The sequence below is a fragment of the Aegilops tauschii genome, chromosome 3, assembly GCF_002575655.3.
Source record: "Aegilops tauschii subsp. strangulata cultivar AL8/78 chromosome 3, Aet v6.0, whole genome shotgun sequence".
In the NCBI taxonomy this organism is placed as follows: domain Eukaryota; kingdom Viridiplantae; phylum Streptophyta; class Magnoliopsida; order Poales; family Poaceae; genus Aegilops; species Aegilops tauschii.
The window spans coordinates 25,083,196-25,107,780 of record NC_053037.3 but is presented as its reverse complement, the minus strand read 5'-3'; the positions used below and the strand labels follow the sequence as shown (position 1 = coordinate 25,107,780).

The 24,585-nt window shown below is 45.8% G+C and overlaps 6 protein-coding genes and 2 non-coding genes across 8 annotated transcripts; 3 read left to right on the top strand and 5 right to left on the bottom strand.

Annotated features, from left to right (window-relative positions):
* The first annotated feature begins 398 nt into the window (after positions 1-398).
* Positions 399-1,873, top strand: LOC109769695 (uncharacterized). Its single transcript, XM_020328424.4, has 2 exons — positions 399-860; positions 944-1,873. Exons 1-2 carry the CDS (start codon positions 585-587, stop codon positions 1,619-1,621), a joined length of 954 nt encoding a protein of 317 aa, XP_020184013.1. The 5' UTR covers positions 399-584; the 3' UTR covers positions 1,622-1,873.
* Positions 1,874-4,004: 2,131 nt separating this feature from the next.
* LOC109769704 (uncharacterized) lies at positions 4,005-4,586 on the bottom strand. The gene has a single exon (XM_020328434.1). It carries the CDS (start codon positions 4,584-4,586, stop codon positions 4,005-4,007), a length of 582 nt encoding a protein of 193 aa, XP_020184023.1.
* A 4,976-nt stretch (positions 4,587-9,562) lies between these two features.
* Positions 9,563-9,634, bottom strand: TRNAD-GUC (transfer RNA aspartic acid (anticodon GUC)). Its single transcript has one exon. It is a non-coding gene; the product is annotated as a tRNA-Asp (tRNA).
* A 2,505-nt stretch (positions 9,635-12,139) lies between these two features.
* LOC120962155 (U6 spliceosomal RNA) lies at positions 12,140-12,242 on the bottom strand. Its single transcript, XR_005753006.1, has one exon. It is a non-coding gene; the product is annotated as a U6 spliceosomal RNA (small nuclear RNA).
* Positions 12,243-12,300: 58 nt separating this feature from the next.
* On the top strand, positions 12,301-15,657 carry LOC109769661 (14-3-3-like protein B). Its single transcript, XM_020328393.4, has 6 exons — positions 12,301-12,601; positions 13,961-14,410; positions 14,497-14,575; positions 14,712-14,834; positions 15,168-15,284; positions 15,378-15,657. The coding sequence occupies exons 2-6, from the start codon at positions 14,001-14,003 to the stop codon at positions 15,435-15,437; spliced, it is 789 nt and encodes a 262-aa protein (XP_020183982.1). The 5' UTR covers positions 12,301-12,601; positions 13,961-14,000; the 3' UTR covers positions 15,438-15,657.
* LOC109769671 (F-box protein GID2) lies at positions 12,622-13,847 on the top strand. The gene has a single exon (XM_020328401.3). It carries the CDS (start codon positions 12,820-12,822, stop codon positions 13,474-13,476), a length of 657 nt encoding a protein of 218 aa, XP_020183990.1. The 5' UTR covers positions 12,622-12,819; the 3' UTR covers positions 13,477-13,847.
* A 658-nt stretch (positions 15,658-16,315) lies between the features above and the next one.
* On the bottom strand, positions 16,316-20,045 carry LOC109769651 (sulfoquinovosyl transferase SQD2). The gene is made up of 10 exons (XM_020328385.4): positions 19,617-20,045; positions 19,192-19,258; positions 19,038-19,108; positions 18,462-18,579; positions 18,299-18,372; positions 17,811-17,866; positions 17,630-17,713; positions 17,441-17,528; positions 17,270-17,347; positions 16,316-17,075 (listed from the first exon to the last, which is right to left on the bottom strand). The coding sequence occupies exons 1-10, from the start codon at positions 19,730-19,732 to the stop codon at positions 16,511-16,513; spliced, it is 1,317 nt and encodes a 438-aa protein (XP_020183974.1). The 5' UTR covers positions 19,733-20,045; the 3' UTR covers positions 16,316-16,510.
* Positions 20,046-21,189: 1,144 nt separating this feature from the next.
* Positions 21,190-23,663, bottom strand: LOC109769679 (uncharacterized). Its single transcript, XM_020328410.4, has 6 exons — positions 23,384-23,663; positions 23,204-23,270; positions 22,994-23,116; positions 22,767-22,850; positions 21,696-21,782; positions 21,190-21,600 (listed from the first exon to the last, which is right to left on the bottom strand). The coding sequence occupies exons 1-6, from the start codon at positions 23,452-23,454 to the stop codon at positions 21,514-21,516; spliced, it is 519 nt and encodes a 172-aa protein (XP_020183999.1). The 5' UTR covers positions 23,455-23,663; the 3' UTR covers positions 21,190-21,513.
* Positions 23,664-24,585: the final 922 nt, after the last annotated feature.

Below are 24,585 nucleotides of genomic sequence, written 5' to 3'. Positions count from 1 at the left end.
AAGCCAGTAAAAGCTTTGCTAAAAAAAGGAAAAAGTCTCACTCCATCTTCTAAAAGTAATCTCCAAAATAATCAAAAACTCTCTTACCGCGGCCAACCAGCATGCGCCACGTGGCATAGCTGGCCGACCGCCCTTCGAATGTGCCTTGATGGGTTTAATGATAGAATCATATAGGAATTTTTTATATCCGATTATGTGTACTACATTTATTAGAAATCTAGTAGAATCCACTTTAACCTTCTTTTTACAATTTTTGTTTTCTCTTTTGGCATCAAACATTTTGTGTTAAATCCCATAGAATTCAAATGGACGTGCCACTTTTAATCATGTATTTTTCTTGTCACTACGTTGTGAGAATCCTTCGCATCAAATAGGGCCTAGCACCCTGCCGCACCCCCACGAGGCTATCCCCTATGGCTGCGCGGTGCAGCTATGGCAATGGCAGGCACGGCTAGCCACGCACGCCACCTTTTTACTCCTCCACTGGCCGCTGTCAACCAATAACTCACCAGCTGCTTCTTCTTTTACCGTGCTCACTCCACCTCTCGCACCCACACCAGAGACAGGGCCGGGTTTCTTCCAGGATGCAGGTTGCGGCCGGCTGCGAGGGCTCACCGGCGGCGACGGAGGGGGGCGACCAGCAGAGCTCCAAGAAGCCGAGGCTGGCCGCCGAGCCGCTCCTCCTCCATGTGCCGGTGAAGCAAGAGATGGTCGTGCACCAAGCGGCCGGAGCCGGAGGAGACGGGGCCGCGGTGGTGGCGGCGGACCACGGCTCTAGGATGGAGATCGCCGTGAAGATGGACGTGACCCTGCTCCATTGCCCCCTCTGCATCAGCCCCCTGAAGCCCCCGGTCCTTCAGGTTCGCCTCCCTCGTTCCACTTCGGTTCGATTCGACTCCGCTACAGCAGCTTAGTATTTGATCTCTCCGGCCGGTCCGCGCAGTGCAAGGGCGGGCATGTGGCCTGCGGCGGCTGCCTCGCGGAGCCCTGCGCGGAGTGTGGCGGCGCCTTCGACGTTCGCAGCAAGGTGATGGACGCCGTCGTCTCCTCGACCACGGCCGAGTGCGACCACGACGGATGCGGGCGCTACGTGACCTACCACGAGCTCGACGGCCACCGCGGCGAGTGCCCGCACGCGCCCTGCGACTGCGCGGTCCCCGGCTGCGGCTTCGCCGGCCCGGCGCCGGCGCTCCTCGGCCACCTGACCGCCCTCCACTCGATGCCGGTCTACAACTTCCAGTACGGCAAGGTCCTGGCGCTCCAGCTGCCGGCGTCGCTGGAGCCGCGGGGCCTGCTGGTCGGGGACGAGGACGGCCGCGCGTTCCTCATGGTCGGCGGCGCGCTCGGCTCCGGCGCGGCCGTGTCGGCGGTGTGCGTCAGGGCGGAGGCGATGCTGTGGCCGCGGTACACGCTCAAGGTGTGGGCGAGCGGGCCGGCGCCGGCGCCGAACCGCAAGGCCGACACCGTCATGGCGGAGATCGAGGTGACGAGCAGCAGGGTGCCCGGCGCCGTCGCCGTCGAGGAGCTGGCGTACCTGGCGGTGCCGCCCAAGCTGCTGGTTGGGGCAGGACCGTCCCGGCGGATGTCTCTCAAGATCCGCATTGACAAGTTCACCTCCTGATGACAGGATTGCACTACGCTTAGTCACTAACTAATGCAGGGTTTAGGTTAGTTTGGAAAGGGTCTCGTGCATTGGAGATGATGGATTTTGGTTGCAATTTAGTAGTGGCACTACTTCAACATCAGACCTGGTACTTTGCAAATTTCCAACGGTGAAAACTATTTTGTGGCCGTTGGATTCGATGCCTATATGTTTATTAAGAAATTGTTGCATTACTTATAACAAAGTTATGCATTGTCTGAGGGTTCATAACTTTAGTGCTCTAAGCATTTCATTTGCATTTGTGATCTGGGTGTTAATATAGGGCATGAAGAGAACTTACAGATAAACTGCTATGTTGTTAAGTCCATGAAGATTACGCATTTTTACCCATGGTTGTTTAGAAAATACTCCCTCGTAAAGAAATATAAGAGTGTTAAATGAGTGGAACCGCAAGTTAATAAAGCGAAATAAACATTTTTATACACACATACACATATTCGTCTAATTATTTGCCGGACCACTCGAACCACCCTTATACGTCAGGCGAATGGCCCGCTCACGAAAATGCGACCCAACCGAACCCCTCAATCCATCGCTAAAAGCTCGGGATGTCACCACAACCCCACAAATATCCCCTCTCTTTCCGCATCCAGACGAAACCCTAGCCACTCCACTTCCGCTCCGCACCGATCCGATCCAACCGCGGCTCATCTCCGAGGAACTCCGGCATGGCAAGCAAGGATCCGAGTCCGACAACTTCAGATATGTCGACTGGGACCTCGTCCCGTGCGCGGACAAGGAGGAGTTCTTCGTTCGCCTGGCTTTCCGTCGGTCCAAGGAGGAATCCATCCGAGCTCCATCGTCCGAGTCACTCCGGCGGGAAGCGGGAATTCATTGGGTTCAACAAGTGGGCGCTGGCGGCTCAAGGCGGCCGACAGCGGTGGCTTAGAAGCTAGCAAGCAATGGTATAGGCGCTCCGCCCCAGACGTTCCCGGACTGGCCGCGAAACCCCTGCGGTGGGTCCTCATCCTGGCGACGTCCGGCTATGAGTCTTTTCAAATATTATATAACATTTATTTACCCACTAATTTAAAATTATTAAAGGTGTTACCTATAAAAATTTGATGTTTTATTTGGAAATATATTTGTAGTGGTTATAGAATAGATTATTTCATGTCATGCTATGTGAATATCTAGAAAGGATAAGTCTAATTCCCACCCACTATCGACTAGTTAAAGATGGCACCCTCACATTTGTGAATATCTAGTAATATTTTTAACAATAAATTTCTAGTCTAGACAATTATGTCATATATCTTGGGAAAATCTAGCCTAGTTTCACATAGGGTGAAGCAAAAGCATCTTCAAAATTAGATTCATCAGTTTATTTAACCTCTTAGCTATGTATGTATTCTCTTGTATATAACTACTAACCTTTAAATTTTCCTTTTTGATATTTATTTCGTAATGTTTCCCACTGAATTTTCAACTGAAGCACAGCCAACATGTACGTCATATCACTACCATATGTATGTAGTGCGATTGTTTCCTGCCAAATAATTCGGCTAAATATAGATAATACCCATGCATTTGATGAATTGGGTGCAATTTTTTGTGAGATTTGTTAGTACGAAACATTGGTATTTCAATTAATAATATGAGAATTAGAACTAAAGTACGTATAATTTATTGTATTTGACTATCATATAGTTGCTGAATATTTATTAACTATGAATAAATGTATGGTGCATGTTAAGATGAGTCCTTTTCCACTATACACCCTTCGGTCATTTTACTTTGCATATAACAACTTCATAAATATATTAATTTCTACAATACTAAACTCACGAAATTCATGGAATATCTAATGATATTAATTTCGTGTTGTGAATGTCGATATTTTTTTATAAAGATTAACTTTAGACAAAATCTTATATGCAGAGTAAGAAGATCGGAAAGAGTACATATGATATGATTAGTTGGCATAGTTATATGTACGCAGAATGAGTTAGTGGAAATCTTCGTTAGATACATCCGTCAATAGTTTGGGACCAAGGGAGTAAGAGCAACTTCAATGGGGCGACCTATTTCGTCCGTGACCGTTCATTTGGGTCGACGCGAATAAAAAAGCCGGTCCAACGCGCCGACCCAAACGGACGCGCGTCCGCTTTCGTTCGCCTGCTGACCCATTCTCGGCCCATTGTTGAGCCTGATTTGCGTCGGCGCGGACACAAGACGGACGCGCGCGCTCGCCCTCTTTCCTCATCGGGCCCGCTGGTCGGTGGCACAGTGGATTCACACCCTCGCCCGCCTACTACGTCGCCGACGCCGCCGGCCATTTTTTCAGATTAAAATGGATACATGGATAGTTCTAGCGTACGTAGATAAAAGCAAAAGACCACTACTCGTCGCTTTCTGACTCCGACTCGGTAATGTCCTCCTCCGACATCTGAAGGTAGGCGTCAGCAAGCTGCTCGTCTTCAAAGTCCCAACCCGACGTTTCTCGTAGCTTCAGTTTCAATTGAGCTGCCTGCTTCCGCGAACGCTTGTCCTCCCGATAGGCGGCTCGCTCCCTCCTCCTCGCGTCCCTCTCCAACCTCAATTGCTTGTAGAACTGGCACTCGTCGACGATGTCCTGCGGGAAGCCTCCGCGCCACACCACCAAGGCTTCCACGTCCTTCTCTGCGATGGCGAGGCGACGTTGCCGCCTCCGGTGGACACGACGATCCTCGTCGGTGAAAAGCCGCGGGAGAGGCGCCAGATCCTGCGCCCGCTGGCTCGACACGTTGGGAAAATTCATATCCCGACGAGGCCTCAGGAGGCGCCACGCCGCCGCGTCGTGCGCGCGGGCCGCCTCCTCTGCGGTGTCTAAGGTGCCGAGGATGAGATGTTTCTCGCGAAACCAGATCTCGGAGGAGAAGACGCCGGAGCAGCGCTCGCGGACTCCGCGAAAATCCAAAACGCCCAGGCGGCGGATCGACATGGTGGCGCAGAAGCGGCGAGAGTGGGGCGGCGGACAGAGTGTGGAGGGTGATACGGCCGCGTGTAACTTAAGTGCGATGATCACTGTTGATACAACAACGTATTCATCTAGTACTGAATATGTTAGACATTTTTCAAGATGGAGATGGATTAGTAGGCACCGCATCTAAGCATGACACAGTTGTACAAATAATGAGCAAGTATGGAGTTATGTTTCTATATTCCCCTAAATCAGGACGTGAAGGAGCACACATGCATGGGTGTGGGTCCAGCAAAAGTCAATTAGAAACCATCAAGTTGTGTACTACATGGATGTGCAAGAGTTTGCTTCCTTCTCAAAGGGAATAAATCACGTTAGTTATTTTTTGGACGGTTACGGCCACCTGAACGACCAAAAGTTACACGCAGATGGAAGTTTATCACGTGGAAAATCATGAGTTTAAATGAGTCTGGATGGGGCCACCACGTTGGAAAAAACAGATCAAGGAGCAATCAAATAAAAGAGTCAAACTTTACTTTAGTAGGTCTTTGCATGCTTGCCGACACGTTGAGAAAATTCATATCCCGACGAGGCCTCAGGAGGCGCCACGCCGCCGCGTCCTGCGCGCGGGCCGCCTCCTCTGCGGTGTTGAAGGTGCCGAGGATGAGATGTTTCTCGCGAAACCAGATCTCGGAGGAGAAGGCGCCGGAGCGGCGCTCGCGGACTCCGCGAAAATCCGAAGCGCCCAGGCGGCGGATCGACATGGTGGCACAGAGGCGGCGAGAGTGGGGCGGCGGACAGAGTGTGGAGGGTGATACGGCCGCGTGTAACTTAAGTGCGCGTATAACTTAAGATCAAATAAAAGTTTTGGAGGGATCTTTAGAAAACCTCTGTGTTGCGATTTCTCTTCGTGGAAATTGTTTTGCGCATAAGTACCTTCGTCGAGATTGGTTTTCTCGTGCTGGGCCGCAAGGTTCAAACCCTCTACTTCATGTACATCGCGTGCGCGGGCGAGAGGTTGCTGCTACTAAAGGTGGAGTGTCGTGAAAGGTCGGGCCGCAACAACGGATTGAGTCTCGCCATCGAGGTCCGGTTTACATCAGAGGGAGCGCCTTCTTTATAATGAGCGCCGGCCGCGGCACGCGCGCGGACCTTTCCCGCGCTGGAGCGCCAAAACCAGCGCGCTAGGCCGCTTTCCTCCGGGCGCGCGAACCTTTCCCGCGCGCTGGACGCCAAAACCAGGGCGACGGCATGATCTTAAACGCGCGCGGTCATGAAATGGGTCGGCCCGTTGGACGCACTGCCGATCGAAAACTAAAAAAGGGCGGACGATGGACAGGCGGCCGACCCAAATGGATAAAAAAGGCAAAAACGCCGTTCATTTGGGTCGGCCCATTGGAGTTGCTCTAACCCTATGATCTGCAACGACCATATTTGACTATCCAGCTGAGCTGGTTCCTTACTAGCGAAGTAAACGTACAGCGTCAAGTCGCCACTCCCCTACGAGGCTATGACTATGGCTACAGCTACGGCAATGCTGCAACGTCAGGCACTGACATGGTTAGCGTCGCACGCCACATCTTTCTTTTTTACTAGTATCGAATCAAATCGTCCGGTGACCGGGGCATATATCTATCTATTTTAGTACAGTATATATTGTATACCTATGCTGGCATTCCCTGCAAATTTTCATGTTAATTAAAAGAGTTAAATACATCGTAGGTGTCTCAACTTGTGTCACGGTCACTTTGATATCTAAACTTGTAAACTACATAAAACAGATGCTACAACTTGTCTGCTCTATGCAAATACGGTACCTCCTTTCATATTCGAGCGTACTCCCTGCCCATGTGGTGTGTCTGCGTGGCGGTGGCCCACATGTCGGTGGTTGAGAGCAAGAATGCGCTGGTGCTCCAGGCATGAGTTTTTTTTACAAAAAACTCCCTTGAAATTTATTTAATCACGTACGAAAGCCCTTGAAATAACGTGGAAAAAATGCAGTGAAGATTTGAACCTGTGTTCTTGGGATTTTCTACCGGCATGATGTGACAACAAGATTGAACAATTCTTTGCACATATGTTCTAGCTAGAAATCTATAGAGACTAAGGCTGTGTTCGGCAATCCATCGCTCCGTCACCAAAGCCGCGGAGCGCCCTGTTTGCCGCTCTCCGTATTTCCATTGTATGCCACTCCGCTCCGCTCCGCAGCGGAGTTACGGAGCGGAGTGACTCTGAACGGAGCTTAACTTCACGTATCGCCGCTCTCCAATTTTCTGCTGGTTTTATTTTTATAGGGGAATCGACACATGAATCTCCTTGTTAAATGGTGCATGAGCTGGCCACCTAACTGAACTATCTTTTCCATCCAAAAAAAACTGAATTATGCTTTGTAATGAATATTAGCTAGTAAGCTATATATAGACAAATTCCACATATTGCTCTATAATTTCCCTGATGCGTTCTCGACCTTTTTTGTGTTTTTTTAGTTTCCTGTTTAGTTTTCATAATACATAATTTTTCCGGTATAAAAGTTACAATAATTATCAATGTAACATTATTTTTTATTTTCAATCTTTATTCTATTTTTCATTATTATGTACCTTAAAAAGGTAAATATTAGTTTTTTTGAAAAAATGTGCATTTAAGCAGTTCATCGTGTATTAAAATATACTGTTTTAATTTATGTATTTTCTTTCAGGACCACAACCACCCACAGTTATTGTATATCTTCACTATATTCTTGAAATAAAAAATATTTCGAAAATTCTAATGTTGTATCCTGAAAATTGTTCAATATGCATTAAAATTATTGTGTAATAATAATAAAAACTAGAAATATATTAAACAATGTTAAACATGTTTGTTGAAATGCAACAATAAATTTACACAACAAAATGAATACATGTTGAATATTTTCTAAAAACATGTTGAACACTTTTTAAATACATGTTTTCAATTTTTGAATCCATGACAAATAAAATTCGGATACATTATTACAATTTTTTTGAGCACGTGAAATTTTTGTAAAAACAAACTATTTTTTTTAATTGCACTAAGACTTTCCTTATGTTTTCTGGCAATTGTAATTTTTTCTTACATTTCTTTCTTTCAAATGGAAAAAAATAATCCAAAAGTAAAAATAAACATGAACCTGTAAAAACAATCCATGACCAACTCGTTGTACCTATGATCATCTTTGAATTCCAATAAAGTCGGGCGAGATTTCTCAAAAAAAAAACTTGAAGAGGTGCGTACTATTTTTAAAATATTCATATATACACTATTAGGTTAAATAAAAAAGCACGTATTATTTTAAAAATATTCATATATTCTAAATATTTCTATCAATTATAAAAAATATTTGTATAATTTTGCATAATACAAAAAATTCTAAAATTATAACTCATCATTACTATTTTAATTATATAAATATTTTCATAATTATATGTACATTTCTATAACTCATAAGTATGTAGTTTAAGGATGTTTGTATACCTAAAATATTTAAAATTTAAAATTTTGATATGAATATTGAATCATGGCTAATATTTAAATAATATAATTGTTTTTTAATATAAGTCATGATTGAAAATTATAGAGTTGGCGATGGCGACATGGACGACAGCAACGATTCAATCATAGAGTTGGCGATGGCGACATGGACGACAGCAACAAGAGGCGGCTTGGCGCCGAGAGAAATGTCGGCTGGCCGCGTAAATATCCTGAGAAGTTTTTTTTTCATTTGTTCCAAAATTGGATCCGGTTCCATTACCAGGTGATAACATAACAAATACAAAGAAAGGACAACACCGTATCTTTTTGAGTCACACGTATAACTCTTACCGATAAAAACAAGAAAAGGTTCGCCTGTTGCTTGCGTCGCTAACAGCTCCCTAACTGATGGAGCAAACAAAAGGCAATAACAAATAAACCTCCATGCAATTCACAACAAAAGCTCCTGAAACAAACCCAAGCTAACAATAGGATGAGAGTTGAGACCAACAAGAACCACCCAAAATCGGTTGTGATTAGAAGATGATATTGATAAGGCTGTTAACCTTAAACTGCTTTTGTATTTGTTCGAGCTTATGTCCAGCCTAAAAATCAATTTTATGAAGAGTGAAGTTCTTTGTGTGGGGGTGATGATTCCACCCTCCAGAAATATGCTAACTTATTTGGGTGTCAAATTGGCCACTTCCCAATGAAGTACCCGGGGGTGCCGGTGAGCCACTCCACATCGAGGAACATCGATTGGGAATTTGTTGCCATAAGGTACTTCAAAAGATGTGATGCTTGGATTGGCAGCTCGGCATCCTCGGGGGGTAGGCTGACCCTACTGAACTCATCGTTGTCTGGTATCGCATACTACTGTATGTTGATGTTTCTTCTTTCCAAAACCTTTATTGAGAGGTTGGATAAATACCGACGTAAGTTTTTCTGGTGTGGGGGTAAGGACAAGAAACAATACCATCTTGTCAAATGTCTCGTGTATGTCGGTCAAAAAATAAAGGGGGCCTTGGCGTAAAAGACCTACATAAACAAAATATCTCCCTCTTGTCTAAGTGGTGGTGGAAATTGGACAATGGAGTGGGGCTTTGGCAAGATATTGTGAAAGCTAAATACTTAAAAAGAAGTTATGTTGCGCGTGAAAAAGAAATTTAATGACTCCCCCTGTCTGGAAATCTCTTCTCAAGGTAAAGGAGAGTCTTATGAAAATCAATTCCGCAAGATTAGTCACAAGCAATCACCACATTGCCTGACAGACGGCTGCGAGATGACTGATTTGAGCAAAATTGGATGTGCTCTTGGGATAGATGGATGCTGGCTAAATGGGGCAACCAACCAAGTTGGCATGATTGAGCAAAGTTGGATCTACTCTGGGAAGAATGTAGGTTGGCGTACGTGCGTGTACCACGAACAGAGGAGCGTGAGGTTTCAGTAACTTGTTTCTTTGCTGAAGCAAAATACCAATGTCCAGAACTAGCTAAAAAAATAAGCGCCGTTGCCGGGGATCGAACCCGGGTCACCCGCGTGACAGGCGGGAATACTTACCACTATACTACAACGACTTGATTGATGACATTTGCCAACTCACTTTCATTTAATATCACATAGGAGCGACGTGTCAATGAGGAATGTCTGCTTTCAGTAGAACCCACATAAAACGTTGTATGCTTGTGGAGCCATCAACGAGTTCCTTCATCTAGGAGACATGATTTATCATGAGACATCAAAGACAATGAAGTTATAAAGATGAATGTGGGGTGCTTATGGCATGAGGCTTAAGGGAAGGACAAGTCCCTCTATTCATCTTGCAGCAAATCTAATAAAATATTTTAGGTGTGCACATTCTTTGGAGAAAAAAGACATCAAAAAGTTATCTTTGTCAATCATTGGAAATTTTACGGTCAAGAGATGAAAAACGAATGAAAAAATTAGAAAAACACGAATACTGACTATGCTGTACTTCCAAACCATAGCAAACTACTTTATTTACTTTCATATTGAAATTCTACTGGTGACGTGCACACGGTTACACGGCCGAACTATAATTTGAAAGTCTAACTCACGTGTGTGCCTTAGTTGCGAAACAATCATTAACCTCACAAAGTATGAGCGTTCAAAACATTTTCGGGCATCCTTCAGGAGATCAAGGATCTAAGAAGAAATTTCATAGACATTTCTTTTGGTCATCTTGGACGAGAAGCTAATGAGGAGGTCCACCTATACGAAGCAAGCGCGTCACTAGCAGAAGATACCTCCGGCTGTCCACAAACTATTACATTTCACTAAGAAAGTATGTGATTCCTAGAAAAAGTTGTTGACCTCACTCATGTTAAATCATAATTTAAAATTTTAGAATAATTTACTTTGCATTCCCATTTGTATATTTTTTAATCCGTTTGTGATGTCTTGCTTGTCTCTGCCTTCTTCATCATCGCCTGCCTACAACTTGGTTATTCGTGGTGTTGATCTGAGGTGTCCAGAGTCATGTGTCATTGTGTCGATGTGTCGCATATCAGGTGACAGAGGAAAGGCTGGCACACTATGAGCGAGCGATGTGTGTGAAGTGGCGTCTCCACATAATAGAGCAACATCATTGTGTATGGAGATTGTTGTGCCAAACCAGTTATGTTTACTGGGGTTGCTAAAAAGGAAAAGTTATGTTTACTAGGTTGAACCTTGTGACGGCTGTCTACATGTGAAAACATATGCTCTTCAACCATGTATAAGCTTTCAATGGATTTCACACCGCAACCATCTCCACTAAAATCACAAAAACAACAATACAAAATGGAGCACAAATGAATAAACGACTACTACATAACAAATAAATCGTATAGAGGTAACAACACGACACAGTGCATGTATACTTCTATCTTAAAAGAAGTAGAGCAACAACACAAAAAGCCCACGAATAAATAAACAACTACTCACAAATAAATTGTACAAATTTAAAAAACGGCACGGCACACTGCACATATACTTCTATAGTAAATCAAAAAAGAAGTGGAAGTGCAGTTAGTGAAGCTGCAACAGGACTTCATTCTAAGGAATCAGATATTACAATAGAGTGGGGACCTACTTGTAAGAAAATTAAAATTTTATTCGTGCGTATTGTAAATTTTCTTACAAGTAGGTCCCCACTCTGTTAGCAAAATTTCAATTGAAAAATCCACTGAAGTAGACGACCGGTTTTGTCTGTTCCAGTGAGTTCCACTTGAGTGTTCAGTCTGTGTGTTTCTTTATTCCTGTTACATTCTACTACTCCTTAGATATGATACTATGATAATAATAGTGCTAAAATTGGATGTTGCCCACTATGGTTCTGGTATAGCAATACGTGGTGCCTATCTATTTGTTTGTTTATTTATTGGCATCTGTTGCTATCAAGCTCTTAGATACAGTATGATACCAACTGAAGAGAAAACGACACCTAACTCTGAACTTTCTGAAGTAACTGAAACTAATTGAACCGCAAAGCTACATTTTGAGCAATATATACTATGATAATCTTGATTGGTTTAGGCGCTTAGCAGCAGTTACTTTTGTTTTGTTCTTAAGCAAGCTGTGGATACTACCGCGCTCGCAAATAAAATCACCGGAATTACATCATGGTTCGTTTTAAGGGTAGAAATTCAAGTCTTGTCAAACTGGAGTATACAACCATGCATCGAAGCTTCTTTTTTTGCGAGGGTAAAAGAGATTTTATTCCAAGATCACAGCGTTACAATCAAGAGGCAAAAGTTCCTCCACACAGGGTGGACCTCTACCTAGCCATACGGCTGTAGTGTTCTCCGTACGACTGTACAAAGCCAATCGATCTGCTACCCTATTTTGTTCACGCTCCAGCGACAGTGTACATAGAACGCCAGGAAAAGGCAAAGAGATCATCACCCACCTCTATTTTGTTCACGCTCCAGCGACAGTGTACATAGAACTCCAGGAAAAGGCAAAGAGATCATCACCCAAGAAAAGGACCTAGTTGTAAGCTCGGAAATAAGCGAGGGCGCGAAAGTAAGACTCGGGGGCTTATCTGCAAGGAACTCAGGGACCTGTGCGCGAAATGTGAAAAAAATTTGGACCATTTCTCGATTTGTGCGTGTCATCCTTGCGCAGGGGCCATGCTAATCTTCTCTGTATCGTTCCAATTTTATCGGATGTCCCCGAAGGGACAAGTCTAGCGGGCGCGACCGGGCTTATAAACCGGTGCGTCTCTCTTCCTTTGGCCGATGTGGGACTAAACAACATCAGCGCTCCTTCCAGCCCCGCGTCCTCGCGTGGGCGCGCGGGCCGCACCCCCTCGCGCGGCCCAGCTCGGCGGGCAGCCCAGCCCAGCCGGCCAGGCTGGCCGAGGACGAGGCCATCATTATGAGCGGCAGCGGCGGCCGCTTTCCTCCACACACACACACACCATTATTTTCCTCTCCCTCCTCCTGACCACCCACCCACCTACCAGCCACCAAGGCGGCCGATCTGCCCTCACCGCCACCGCTACCGCCGACGCCGCAGCTCCGGCAGCCGTTCGTCTCGAGGTACGGACGAGCTCCCCCTCCCCTTCCCTTCCCTTCCCCCGGCGATCCTCCCAGCCAAATCCCTCCCGCTAGGGGACCTCGCACGCCGCTCTAGATCTAGATCCGCCCCGTCGTGCCCGCAAGCGTTCGATCCCTCCCTCCCTCGCTCGCCCGCCCGCGCAGCCAGGCAGCGGATCCGGCGAGGCGAGGCCCAAGTAGATCGATACCTCCGCCTCGCCATGAAGGGCCCTTCCGGTTCCTCGGGCGGCCGCGATCCGTGGGCGCCTCCTCCCGGTTCGGGTGGTGGTGGCGGCGGCGGATCCAGCCAGCCGGCCAAGAAGCAGCAGCGGACGGCGAGCTCGGGCCAGGCCGACGAGGCCTCCACCTCCTCCTCCTCCTCACAGCCCCCGCCACAGCAGCAGCAGCCTGCGCCGGATGGGGGAGATGTGCCGTACCTTGGGGAGGACCTGATGTTCGAGGTGCTGCGGCGGGCGGAGGCGCGGACGCTGGCCTCGGCGGCGTGCGTCAGCCGGGGCTGGCGGGCCCTCGCGCAGGACGAGCGGCTCTGGGAGGCGGCGTGCGTGCGCGAGTGGGCCGACCTTGGCTTCTCCGAGCAGCAGCTCCGCGCCGTCGTGCTCTCGCTCGGCGGCTTCCGCCGCCTGCACGCCGTCTCCATCCGGCCCATCCAGCGGCGCCGTGCCGGTGTTCCTGCTGCGCCTGCTCAGGGAAGGGGAAGGCGGCAGCAGCCTCCTGCCAGGCTGGGCCGGGACCAGGTCCAGCTGTCGCTGTCGCTCTTCTCCATCGGCTTCTTTCAGAACATGCCTAATCAGCCCCCTCCTAAGAAGAAAGATGAGGGTGATGGCAGCGATAAGGGTGGAGGTGGGCGGTGCGGGTGATCCAACTGGCTTTGCCTAACAGCTAGTCTGCACAAGAGAGAGCATAAGAAGTTGGGCTGATTGATAAGAGACATGAAAGAGATGGGGTGGGACTGCAAGGTGGTCGGATTATGCTGTTCTAATATGGACAGGTGTATGGGTTCTGATAGGTCATAAATTCACCTGGAAATGTGGATAGGTGGTGTGTGGGTACTGATGGGTTGTTGGTTTAGTTGAAGTGTCATGGGACAAATGGGGTGCCATACCCATGTCATATCGAATCGCTTGATTTTGATCTGACAGTATATAGTATGTTGCTTAAGTTGGTTTGAATTATATTGTGTAAAATTCTCGCTTTAAAGATTTGAGCAATGTGAAATTATGTGATTGAAGGGTCAAGCTAGTTTACTTCAGTAACAATGGCTAGATTTAAGCTTGCTTGTGGTTGTTGTAATAATGAAATGCTATCTGACATTTAGCTAACTGAAATTTCTCGATACTCCAGATTGACCTTTGGTGACTGTTAGAAGCAACAGACACTGAAGATGGCGCAGCCTGCTGAGCTTTCCCGCGAGGAGAATGTGTACATGGCCAAGCTTGCAGAGCAGGCTGAGAGGTACGAAGAGATGGTTGAGTTCATGGAGAAGGTGGCCAAGACAGTCGACTCCGAGGAGCTCACCGTCGAGGAGCGCAACCTTCTATCGGTTGCTTACAAGAATGTTATTGGTGCCCGCCGTGCCTCGTGGCGCATCATTTCCTCCATCGAGCAGAAGGAAGAGAGCCGTGGCAATGAGGACCGTGTCACACTCATCAAGGACTACCGTGGAAAGATTGAGGTTGAGCTCACTAAGATCTGTGATGGTATCCTCAAGCTTCTTGATTCCCACCTTGTCCCCTCATCCACTGCTCCAGAGTCCAAGGTCTTCTACCTAAAGATGAAGGGTGATTACTACAGGTATTACAATAATGTCCAGCATAGAGTTCCCACATGTTTGCTTCACTGCACATTAGATTGATTTGGCTGAATATTTTCTGTAATAGGTACCTTGCGGAGTTCAAGAGTGGAACTGAGAGGAAGGATGCTGCTGAGAACACCATGGTGGCATACAAAGCTGCTCAGGTGGTTTGCTTGCCCTGGATTTCATGGTCCTAACATTGAGCTTTGTTGGAAATGAATCCGATTCATGCGTATTTATCCTGTTTAATTATTTGGTGGTGAATCTCTTGCTCAGTTGAGTTTATGTTGAATCTTTCAGGAGATTGCACTGAAAGAGCTGCCCCCGACTCATCCTATTAGGCTTGGGCTGGCACTCAACTTCTCGGTGTTCTATTATGAGATCCTCAACTCTCCAGACCGTGCTTGTGACCTCGCCAAGCAGGTTTGTTTTCTACAATAACCAGCTGAGCTTGTCTACTGTGATTTATCAGTACATCTGGACTGAATAGAACCGTGTGGATCTGAGATGATTCAAAGTCAGCACAGTTTTATCTGATATTTGTGCTTGATAATTGTGAGTAGTAATTGAATAACAAGTGTTAGCTAACAAGGTACCAGTGTTATGTGTTACACAGTTGGATAGGCAAATAAAGGATGTTGTTGAACCTGAAAGACAGATGTAAAGAAATAATGATCTAGGAACTGCTACTTGCTTATGTTTTCCAAGATAGTAGAGCTATATATTGTAGCCTCACTCTTGTGTTGCTCGTGTCAGGCTTTTGATGAGGCCATCTCGGAACTGGACTCTCTGAGCGAGGAGTCCTACAAGGACAGCACTTTGATCATGCAGCTTCTGCGTGATAACCTGACGCTGTGGACTTCTGACATCTCGGTACGTCATTACTCCCGAGCATACCCTCACCTGCTTCCTATCTTCTCACTGAATCAATCCTAAATATGTAAATTCCGCTTTGCCTGGCTGCAGGAGGACGCTGCTGAAGAAATGAAGGATGCTCCCAAGGGTGAATCTGGAGATGGACAGTAAACACTGTCTATGTGCCCAGAAACTTGTCTTTCTCGCTTGTTCAGTGTAGATTGTAATGTCATCGTGGTTGCTGGTAATTGGAGGCTCCAATTTGTGTTGTGATAGGGAAGCTTGTAGCTGCCTTGCTTGCTCGACGGCCTGATCATCGGGCTGCACTGGTTATTGCCTCTTGTTGAACCTTTGTGTTACTTTGGTGGTTTTAGAAATTTTCTGCTGCTCTTGTTTGTGACCCCTTGTTTCCGTATTCATCCGCTTTTCTTCTTTCCGGACGGGTGTCTTCTGAACCCTTTCCACTTTGCCAAGTAATGTTCCCATGTTATGGGAGTTTCGATGCACTCTTAACCGTGCACGGTGCTCTTAAAACACATTTCCTTTTAACTACATCTGGTTCTGCGACCGGATTCAAGGAATGGCATGCAAGTGTTGTGATTTCTGGGTGGGAGTGATTGTTTATCTGGTTATATGACTGGACCCGTGGCATTTGAAATTGAGACGAAAACAACAAATTTGCAACTAGCTTACGCTATGTTAACCAGATGATGCGATGAACATCGTGAGTTGTAAAAAGGTTTCCATAGCGACGACATTGAAAGGTTGATACACTATTTCTGCTGTTTACCCCTTCCTTTCCCCATGCAACAAAGCTTACAACTTGCTCCATCCATCTACAAACATACTATGTTTCGGATATTTTGATGCAGACTACATACAGACTGAAATGAGCGAACAAAAACACTAAAGTGTGTCTATATACATTTGAATATGAGAAAAGCTGAAACATCTTACAATAGTGAATGGAGGGAGTGCATATGTGGGCATTTCATCGCTGATGTGGATTCTGCTTGCTTCCACAACATGCACTGATGATGCTCACCACCAGAAAGCTCATCACATTTCCACTATTACACAGTACAACCAATCACAGTATCCCAATTTCACGCAGATAAAAAACAGAAACTATCCCTCTCGCCTATTGACACTGCACTATAGACCAAGAATTTACAAGGAATGCATGGAATTGTCCATCCATCTTCCAGCCCCCCACCTGCCTAGATCATGGCTAAGAGGCACCACTACTGCTTGATGCCGCCGGTGACCCGGTCCGGCGCCGGCATGAACATTTGCGCCAGCCATTGCAGCGGCTGAACGATCTCCGCCTGCTTCTTCCGCCAGTAGTCGATTGCCGAGCTGTAGAACTCGTTGCGGATCGTCTTGGAGGCGGCCCTCCAGTCACACTTCTCCATCGCCGCCCTGGCGGTCCTCCCCATGTCGCCCCTGAACTCGTCGTCCGCCAGCAGCAGCCTGATCTTGCCGACGCAGTCGTCGAGGTCCCCCGGGGCGAAGAGGAAGCTGGTCCTCCCCTCCACGTCCTCCGGGATTATGTCGGGGATCCCACCGGCGCGGACCGCCACCACGGGCACCCCGGACGACATGGACTCGAGGACTACTTGGCCGAGCGTCTCCGACTCTGAGGGCATCACAAAGACATCGCCGCTCGCGTACGCCTGCGAGAGCTCCCCCCCTTGCATCATCCCGGTGAACACCGCCGGCATCCCCTCGAACATCTTCTCTAGCTCTGCCCTGTAAGGTCCATCTCCTATGAATGCGATTCGTACTCCAGGCAACCGATCCATTACTCTGTCAATCATAATTCATAAAGCAGAATTAGTACCCCGTCAATCATTAATTCATGAAGCAGAATTAGTGCCAAAACATGAAGCTCATAGAGTGAGGCACAAAACACAGGGTAGTGATATTTATCTAACAACGGATAGAAGCTCGACGCTTGTTAAAACATGATACGAATCACAAAGCGCGAGAAGATTGCTCACGTTTTCAGAAAATCCAGATTCTTCTCCCGCCCAAAGCGTCCGACGTGAATTATCAACGGCTTTTCAGGCTCACCATCACTGAAAACAATACATCACACAACACAAGTGTCAACAGTTAATCTCAACCCACCTTGCACATAACATTCAAGAAGGAATGAAGTGGAATTTCACCTTAGCCTCACGCGCATCTCATGGCTGCGGAACCTGGGATGGAAGCTGGCAGAATCGACGCCTTTGTTCCAAAGGCGTATCCGGTTAGCTGAACAATGATGTACACCAAATCATTAACATCAGAAACGATAAGAACATCAGGACATGTAATATACAAATACAATGCAAGAGATAAAACTATTAACCAACCAGAAATGACATGGGCAGTTTCAAAATCCTTGCTGATAGCAGCAGATGGCACCAAAGTTAGATCAGCAGCTCTGTGAAGGAACCCTGTGGATAACAGCAGGGGTGAATCAGTGTTATTTTGGTCACATGAAAGTTTGAGTGTTTGCAGTAACTGCGGATTAAGTGGGAGTGGATGGCTTACTGATGATTTGCCACATCGGTTCCACAAGCCAGCTAAATGTATATCTCGGAATGTATCTGGAGTGGAAATATAGATATCATTCGGCGGCTATTCACTATGGCAAGCTGATCAAAACAGCTTTGCTGAAGTTGTTCACTAGCAATTTAAAGTAGAAGACAAAAAGGCTTTCTATCTCGGTGCTACTTGCCTAAGTCTCTTCTTAAGAGGCGGCGATCTGAACTGCTTAATGCACTTCTATGTTACTATTCCATAAACCTTAACCCAGTTTTTTTTTATGCTTTGACACAATAACTAGACCAACCACATTACTAATTTACTCTGGGTATTACAAATTATTCAATTACACGAGTCATTATCGTGGGGCATTCTGAATTCTTTTTGAAGGTGCTCTACTTACTTTTTATATCCCCATTGGAAAGTAAAATAAATGACCTTGCAGTATTAGCAATTAACGGCCATACGAGCATTGTTAAGAGAAAATAACTTACACTGGGACATGGGTGTGGTAGGACATCACTAGGGGGACGCTGAGCAGCTTAGCAATAGCAAGGGCCCCAAAAACCTGAAAATGGAGCAGAGTGTTACTTGGTGACTAACCAACCACCAGAGGATAAATGATCAGTTAAATGATTGCAGAAATAAAGTTAGTACCATAATTCCAGGTGAGGATGCATGAATGATGTCAGGCTTGAATTTTGCAACCTCTGAGATGATCCTAGGGCTGAGTGCCAGTGACAGAGGAACCTTTCCATACAGTGGACATGGAAAGCTGGGAAGGATGAGAAAACGGTTGTAAGCATAAATAGGGCACAGCAGCAGATCATGTGGTTCGATCGAGACGATCACCGCACTCCCAATCTCCCATTATGGATTGATCATCATATCATTCGTCAAATTCATACAGCTGGAACACTCATTCAGAAAGTAATATGATTGCAGTGTTTTCTTCCCCAAGTGGTACTTGAGTCGATCATAAGCTTGAATTACGAAAAGAAGAATCTCCTAATGCCTAAAACTTTGAAACATGTAGTATTCCTTACGAGCAACTCATGGTTCATACAAGCATTTAAAGTTTTTTTTTTTAATGCAGCGTTGAGCCGTTGGCACTTGTTTATATCCGAAGACAAAACTATGGCGGTGTTCATATTTCGCATTTCCTTTTCACAGTGAAACTAAGTCCTTTGAAAGCCATGGCCTAAACTAGAAAAATGTCCCTTGAGAATTTACCTCCATGAACCAATAACCTTGGCACCGTGGAACTCTTGGGGAACCCCCTCATGGTTGGTCACAACAATGACCTGCAGAAGATACATCAGAAACGTCCTAAATTAAGTCACACTAATCATCCACTGTCCTGTAATTGTTCGTAAAAAATGCGTACCTCGTCGCCCATTTCACGCAGGTGCTTGATGAAGTTCTGGAACCGGTTCTTGTACCCAGAGATGTAGCTGCACACATGCATGGAAGGCCCACCCAAAATCAGTCTAAATTAAATTGTGAGAGCATACATGGGAACCCAGCTTAATCACCATCAAGCAGTAACCATTAACAAAAAAAATGAATTCTGTCAGGGCAATGCAATTCGATAGTTTCTGTTTCAAAAAATGCAACTCACAAATTTGTTCACGCCCAACAAAGAAGCTATTTCGTACTAATTCAAGTGTTGAACCAGCTGAACCAATTCACTGACAACTCAGTCACTTTCTCATATTCACATGTCCCAAGGCCCAACAAAGATCAGACCAGAGCTTTACTAGCAAATAACCCTCACGAAGAAAGCTTGTGAGGGTGGGTGAGTCTCCTTACGCGAACGGCGACGGTTCGACGAAGAGCGCGACGCGGCGTGGGCGCGAGTAGGCGGCCTCCTCGCCGTCAAGGAGCAGCGGCGGCGCCTCCTCCAGGCCGTCCGCGCCGATCGCCATTGCCGCCACCCTCACGACACGAGAAACCAAACTAGCAGAATCTTTCACCTCGCTACGAACGAACGAACAAACGAACGAAGCTGCACTTGTTGTTGCGTGTGTGCTGGAATTGGTGCTGCGTGTGGGAGCAAGAAAGACGGCGTGTTCGGGGCCGAGTTTATAACACAGAGAGAGAGAGAGAGAGAGAGAGAGAGAGAGAGGTGGGAGAATTCGAGGGGGATATTCCGTTGGGGAAGAAGAGGATATTGGAGGGAACTTTGCAAAGCATATGCTTTTAATTGCCTCCGAAATCTCCTCTCCCCTCCTCTCTCTCTCTCTCTCTCTCTCTAATTTATTCTTCTGCGATTAATGATTGGATGGGGATCCCGGGAAGCAAAACTCCCAAATCTTTCACGCATAATCCAATCTCTGGTGATGTGCAAGTGTGCAGCTGGGTTTTATTTTTTTAACACTGCCTGCCAAGCTAAAATATCCCCTCCCCCCCCCCCCCCCCCCCCCCCCCCAAAAAAATGCTTGGGGTATAATAGTAATGGCAGTGTGCTTTCAGTGCAGTGATAAGTGAGAAAGCGACATATTTCGGAATAAGACTGAAGAGAGTGAATCAAGAAAATAATTGTGCCTGCAAAACAATGAAAAACAGGGTAGGGTTAAGAACAATGGATTATATTTTAGCTCTGGGCATTGCCCCTACTTCCTTTTTTTGGAAAATCGGCCCCTACTTTCTTTTTCTGAAATCCGCATTGCCCCTGCCTACTACTAGAGCACAACAAGATCCGAATTCCCGAAGTCCGAATCTTGCATGTAAAAATGGATTTAGCTGGTCAGATGAGCCCTCTTACAAGGCTAGTACAATAATGCATCAATTTGTTTTTATTCGGTTGGTTTGGCTGAGAGCTCAGATCTGAGTCATTTTTACCCATTCATGTGGTCTATGATTGTTGTGCTGGGTATATTCCCAGGGAGTTTTTTGGCTACCATGGAGGCATCCACTAATATAAAATGAAAAACTAACTGACAATAACTGCTACCATGGCCTACAAAGAAGCCTGAAAGCGTGGTGAGCTGCTAGTGGGAAGAACTCAGCTGCAGAGATCAGATCTTGTTGCCTAGCCGAAGAATTAGCAACAGCCAAGTGATACTGACACAGCCAAGCCAGTGAGTGACCAGATCCTTGGGATGCAGGATATCCATGTAAATTTTGAAAGAAACAGTCGAGGATATGCTGGCAAACTTGCAGGAACATCATCATTGGACATAACACACACACACGTGAACCATTACATGGAGGCAACAACATCCCAGCAGTACCACAACATTATGTTCATGATAAAGCCATAAATAAAACCAATGAACCCAGGCCACGCATATTTCGCTGATTTTACTCATGTTCTGCAACGTCACCGAAACAACAGATCTGAGTCGACATCGCAATATCACTGCAGGTTGCTTGCATTAAGTTAAATCTAAATTTAGTGATCTTAGAAATAAATATCCTTGATGATCTTACAAATATCCTTGATATCAACTGAAGGTTGCTTGCATTAAATCTTGATGAAGTGATCTTAGAAACACTCAAGCTGTGAGCCTGTGACCATACATATATTCAGTTATCGCTACAGCATCCAGGACTAAATGTTACCATAATGCAATTCCTAGGTTCAGGGTTGAAACACCCTGCTGCCACGAGCTTTGACCATGACAAAAGGCGCGGCAGATGCGGTGTTCGTCCCAATAATTCAACACGCACAGCTGGAAAACGTCCTGGCTATCGTTTTAAGACCTCAGAGAGCGTCTCGAGCAGCAATCCTGCAAACGATTGCCTCTGGCAGTGTAGATATCGATAGTTCTTGCGGAGTTATTTTGTATTGCTGCCAGTAGGGGAAAGAATCGGTCAAGGAAAGGAGAAATAAAATAATTATGATACTCAGAATCATATGGCTAGTGTCAAGTTCAGCTAAAAAACCTTCAGAATCTTTGGTTGGTCTGCTCTTGTCTCCAATTCCGACAGATCAATCTCGGTTCCACTGATGAGCTTTTCCAGAGCTTTCATCTGCAATGTAACCAGTTCACACTTGATGGTTGTTCGAATTCCTCCATTCAGAATGATAATGATGTGTATAAGGAATATAAATGGTATGAAGCTGAGGGTGCATGCTGAAAGTAACATTTTATTTCGAGATCACCACATACAGTAACACTGCTTGTTCAATTCATCTCATAGTGCTTCTGACACATTTAGAGTGGTCTGCATAGAGCAGGAGAGGGAGATGAGCTCCATCAGTTCTTTAGTATTGGTTCTTCAGAAAATGTTTGCAGGCATGTTCTGCAGTTCTTCCACACTGCTATGCACATTACTAGGATAGGTGATTTTGGTATATTATGATCAAACATCTAAAAGACGACACTTTCATTTCAAACTGTTCCTTTCGAACTTCATATTTTGTAGTAACTGAAAGATGGTCCCACAATTTTTCTTTTACCCAGATATGGAATCAAAGATACTCCCTCCGTCCGAAAATACTTGTCATCAAAATAGATAAAATGAGATGTATCTAGAACTAAAATACGTCTAGATCCATCCCCTTTTATCCATTTTGATGACAAGTATTTCCGGACGGAGGGAGTATGAGTTTGCCATGAGAATTTTGGTTCTGTATAATGCTTTTTTTTCTTCAGATATCCCAACAATTGGTAACAGGAACCAGAATGATGCACATAAAACGCTTAGTTATTTACTGAAATCTTGAGTCATCACAAGAAGCTCTTGATTCAAGGCCCATAATTAGAGTGCCAACACTAAATGTCCAAAGCAAGAAAGTTTCAGCTAGGTTTTGAAAGATTTTTCAGTTTTTACACTACAACCGTCAGGGCAAGAAAGTTCGAAACTTCAAATTTGTGGTACTCAAGCTCAGGCAATTAGCAAGAAACTGATCAAGCAGGGTTATTAGCATAACTGATCAAGCAGGGTTATTAGCAAGAAACTGACAGGTTCAAAACCATGACTGAAAAAGGGGTGCATCCTGAACAATTATACCTCTTCATCTGAAGCATCAAACCGAGCCGCAAGGATATACTGTGTGTCATCAGCGATGCCACATCGCTTCAGGGACTCTGTTATCTAAGAAACACAAAACCAAGCAAACTGTCACCACACCGCGCTAGAACAGTGCCATCCTCATGTAATATAAGATCAAGTACATCCAGAGTAATAAAACTAATTCTCTGAAAAGAGAAGAAAAAATAACAGCTAGAGTAACCCACATGCTTCGAGCCAGAGCAATTGTAGACGAGCTCCAAGTGCAGGGTCCTCGTGGTCAGCGACTCCCTCGACTTGGAGATCAGCGCCTTGTGCGCCGCCGCGAGGACCGGGAACACGTCCGGCACCTGACATTGCATCGACCTAACTTATCGGTATCCTCAATTGCAGCAATTGGTGTGATTTAGCATATACAGTAGGGTGTGGCACAGTACCAGCGATGCGTTGATGAAAGCGGCCTCCGGCTCCAGCTTCCCCGACTGCATCAGATCTAGGAGCTCCCTGCGTTCATCGAGCATCGTCAGTAATCGTGAGCGAGCAAGAACTCTGTCCCCAGACGCACAACTTATGGGTTACTGAAGCAAGGGTGAAGGGAGAGGGGGGAGGAGACGCACCGGCTGTTGGAGACATCGGAGAAGAGGGCGAGGGAGACGCTGCGGCCGCCGGTCACAGGGAAGCTCTTCATGCCGCTCGCCGGTGACGAGGTTTGGTTTCTTCCCCTTCTTCTTATTCGCTGGGGCGGCCTTCACAGAGGCGGCGACCTTGCGAGGCCGAGCGTGTGGACCGCAACGCCGATCTTGCAAGCTCTCCGTTCTGGTTGAGCAGCAGCGCGGCGGCGGGGGGGATGAGGAGGAGCAGAGGAGAGCCAGGCGCTGGCCTTTCACACTGGGCCACTACAAGTGGGCTTGGCCCAGCAACAAACATCAATAGGAGCAAGAAGTAAGACAGTAAGCTTTTTTCGCGATATTAATATATTCCCTTGATCGAAAAAGAAGCAAGACAGTAAGCTTGTCTCAAAGAAAAAGAGTAAGAATGTAAGCCATCCCTCAATTTGTGTTATTAGATATAAAAAAGTAAGACAGTAAGCCATCGCTCAAGCAATCCCGGTATATTCGATGGTCTGTTTTAAACTATCAAGAGAACTGTGTGAACATTTAAATTCCATTATTAGGAAATTTTGGCGGGGATCCGCAGAGGGACAAAGGAAGCCAGCATGGGTCTATTGGGAAGTTATGACACGGCCTAAATAGGGCAGGCTAGAATTTAGAGACATGGAAATGTTCAATCTAGCCCGGCTTGCAAGGCAGTCATGGAGGATTATTCAGGAGCCTAACTCTCTGAGTGCGAGAATTTTGAAAGCTATGTATTTCCCATAGGATAAAATTCTTAATGCAGAACTTGGCACAAAACCCACCCAGGTATGCAGTGCAATATTTTAGGGGAGGGATATCCTGAAGCAAGGTTTGATCCGAAGGATAGGGATTGGACATGAGACTTTTATTTGGTCATACAATTGTTTACCATAAAATTCCTATCTTCATCCAATTTTATCGCTTGTTCAGCATCCACCAGAGAGGGTTTCAAATCTTCTGGAGCCAGCTATAGCTAGCTAGAATGAGCATTTAGTCCGCAACTTTTCAGCTGTTTTTCAGCAGTGGGACGAGATTTCCACTGCTTTTCAAGGTTTTGTTTTTTATTGTTTTCACCTGTTCTTTTCTTTCTCTGTTTAACTATTTTTTCTTTCTTTTTTACATTGATTTTATTTGTTTCTTTCTTGGTTTTCAATTTTTCTTCTTCTTTTCTTTCATTTTTCTTC

Coding starts and splice junctions, on each gene's coding strand:
- LOC109769679 (XM_020328410.4), bottom strand. CDS start 23,454: ATGAAGAGCTTCCCTGTGACCGGCGGCCGCAGCGTCTCCCTCGCCCTC. Junction 23,117..23,203: donor CTTTCATCAACGCATCGCTG/GTACTGTGCCAC, acceptor ATGCAATGTCAG/GTGCCGGACGTGTTCCCGGT. Junction 21,601..21,695: donor ACCAACCAAAGATTCTGAAG/GTTTTTTAGCTG, acceptor CCCTACTGGCAG/CAATACAAAATAACTCCGCA.
- LOC109769661 (XM_020328393.4), top strand. CDS start 14,001: ATGGCGCAGCCTGCTGAGCTTTCCCGCGAGGAGAATGTGTACATGGCC. Junction 14,411..14,496: donor ATGAAGGGTGATTACTACAG/GTATTACAATAA, acceptor TTTCTGTAATAG/GTACCTTGCGGAGTTCAAGA. Junction 14,576..14,711: donor TGGCATACAAAGCTGCTCAG/GTGGTTTGCTTG, acceptor TGAATCTTTCAG/GAGATTGCACTGAAAGAGCT.
- LOC109769695 (XM_020328424.4), top strand. CDS start 585: ATGCAGGTTGCGGCCGGCTGCGAGGGCTCACCGGCGGCGACGGAGGGG. Junction 861..943: donor TGAAGCCCCCGGTCCTTCAG/GTTCGCCTCCCT, acceptor CGGTCCGCGCAG/TGCAAGGGCGGGCATGTGGC.
- LOC109769671 (XM_020328401.3), top strand. CDS start 12,820: ATGAAGGGCCCTTCCGGTTCCTCGGGCGGCCGCGATCCGTGGGCGCCT.
- LOC109769704 (XM_020328434.1), bottom strand. CDS start 4,586: ATGTCGATCCGCCGCCTGGGCGTTTTGGATTTTCGCGGAGTCCGCGAG.
- LOC109769651 (XM_020328385.4), bottom strand. CDS start 19,732: ATGGCGATCGGCGCGGACGGCCTGGAGGAGGCGCCGCCGCTGCTCCTT. Junction 19,109..19,191: donor TGCGTGAAATGGGCGACGAG/GTACGCATTTTT, acceptor TATCTTCTGCAG/GTCATTGTTGTGACCAACCA. Junction 18,373..18,461: donor CATCCTCACCTGGAATTATG/GTACTAACTTTA, acceptor CTCCATTTTCAG/GTTTTTGGGGCCCTTGCTAT.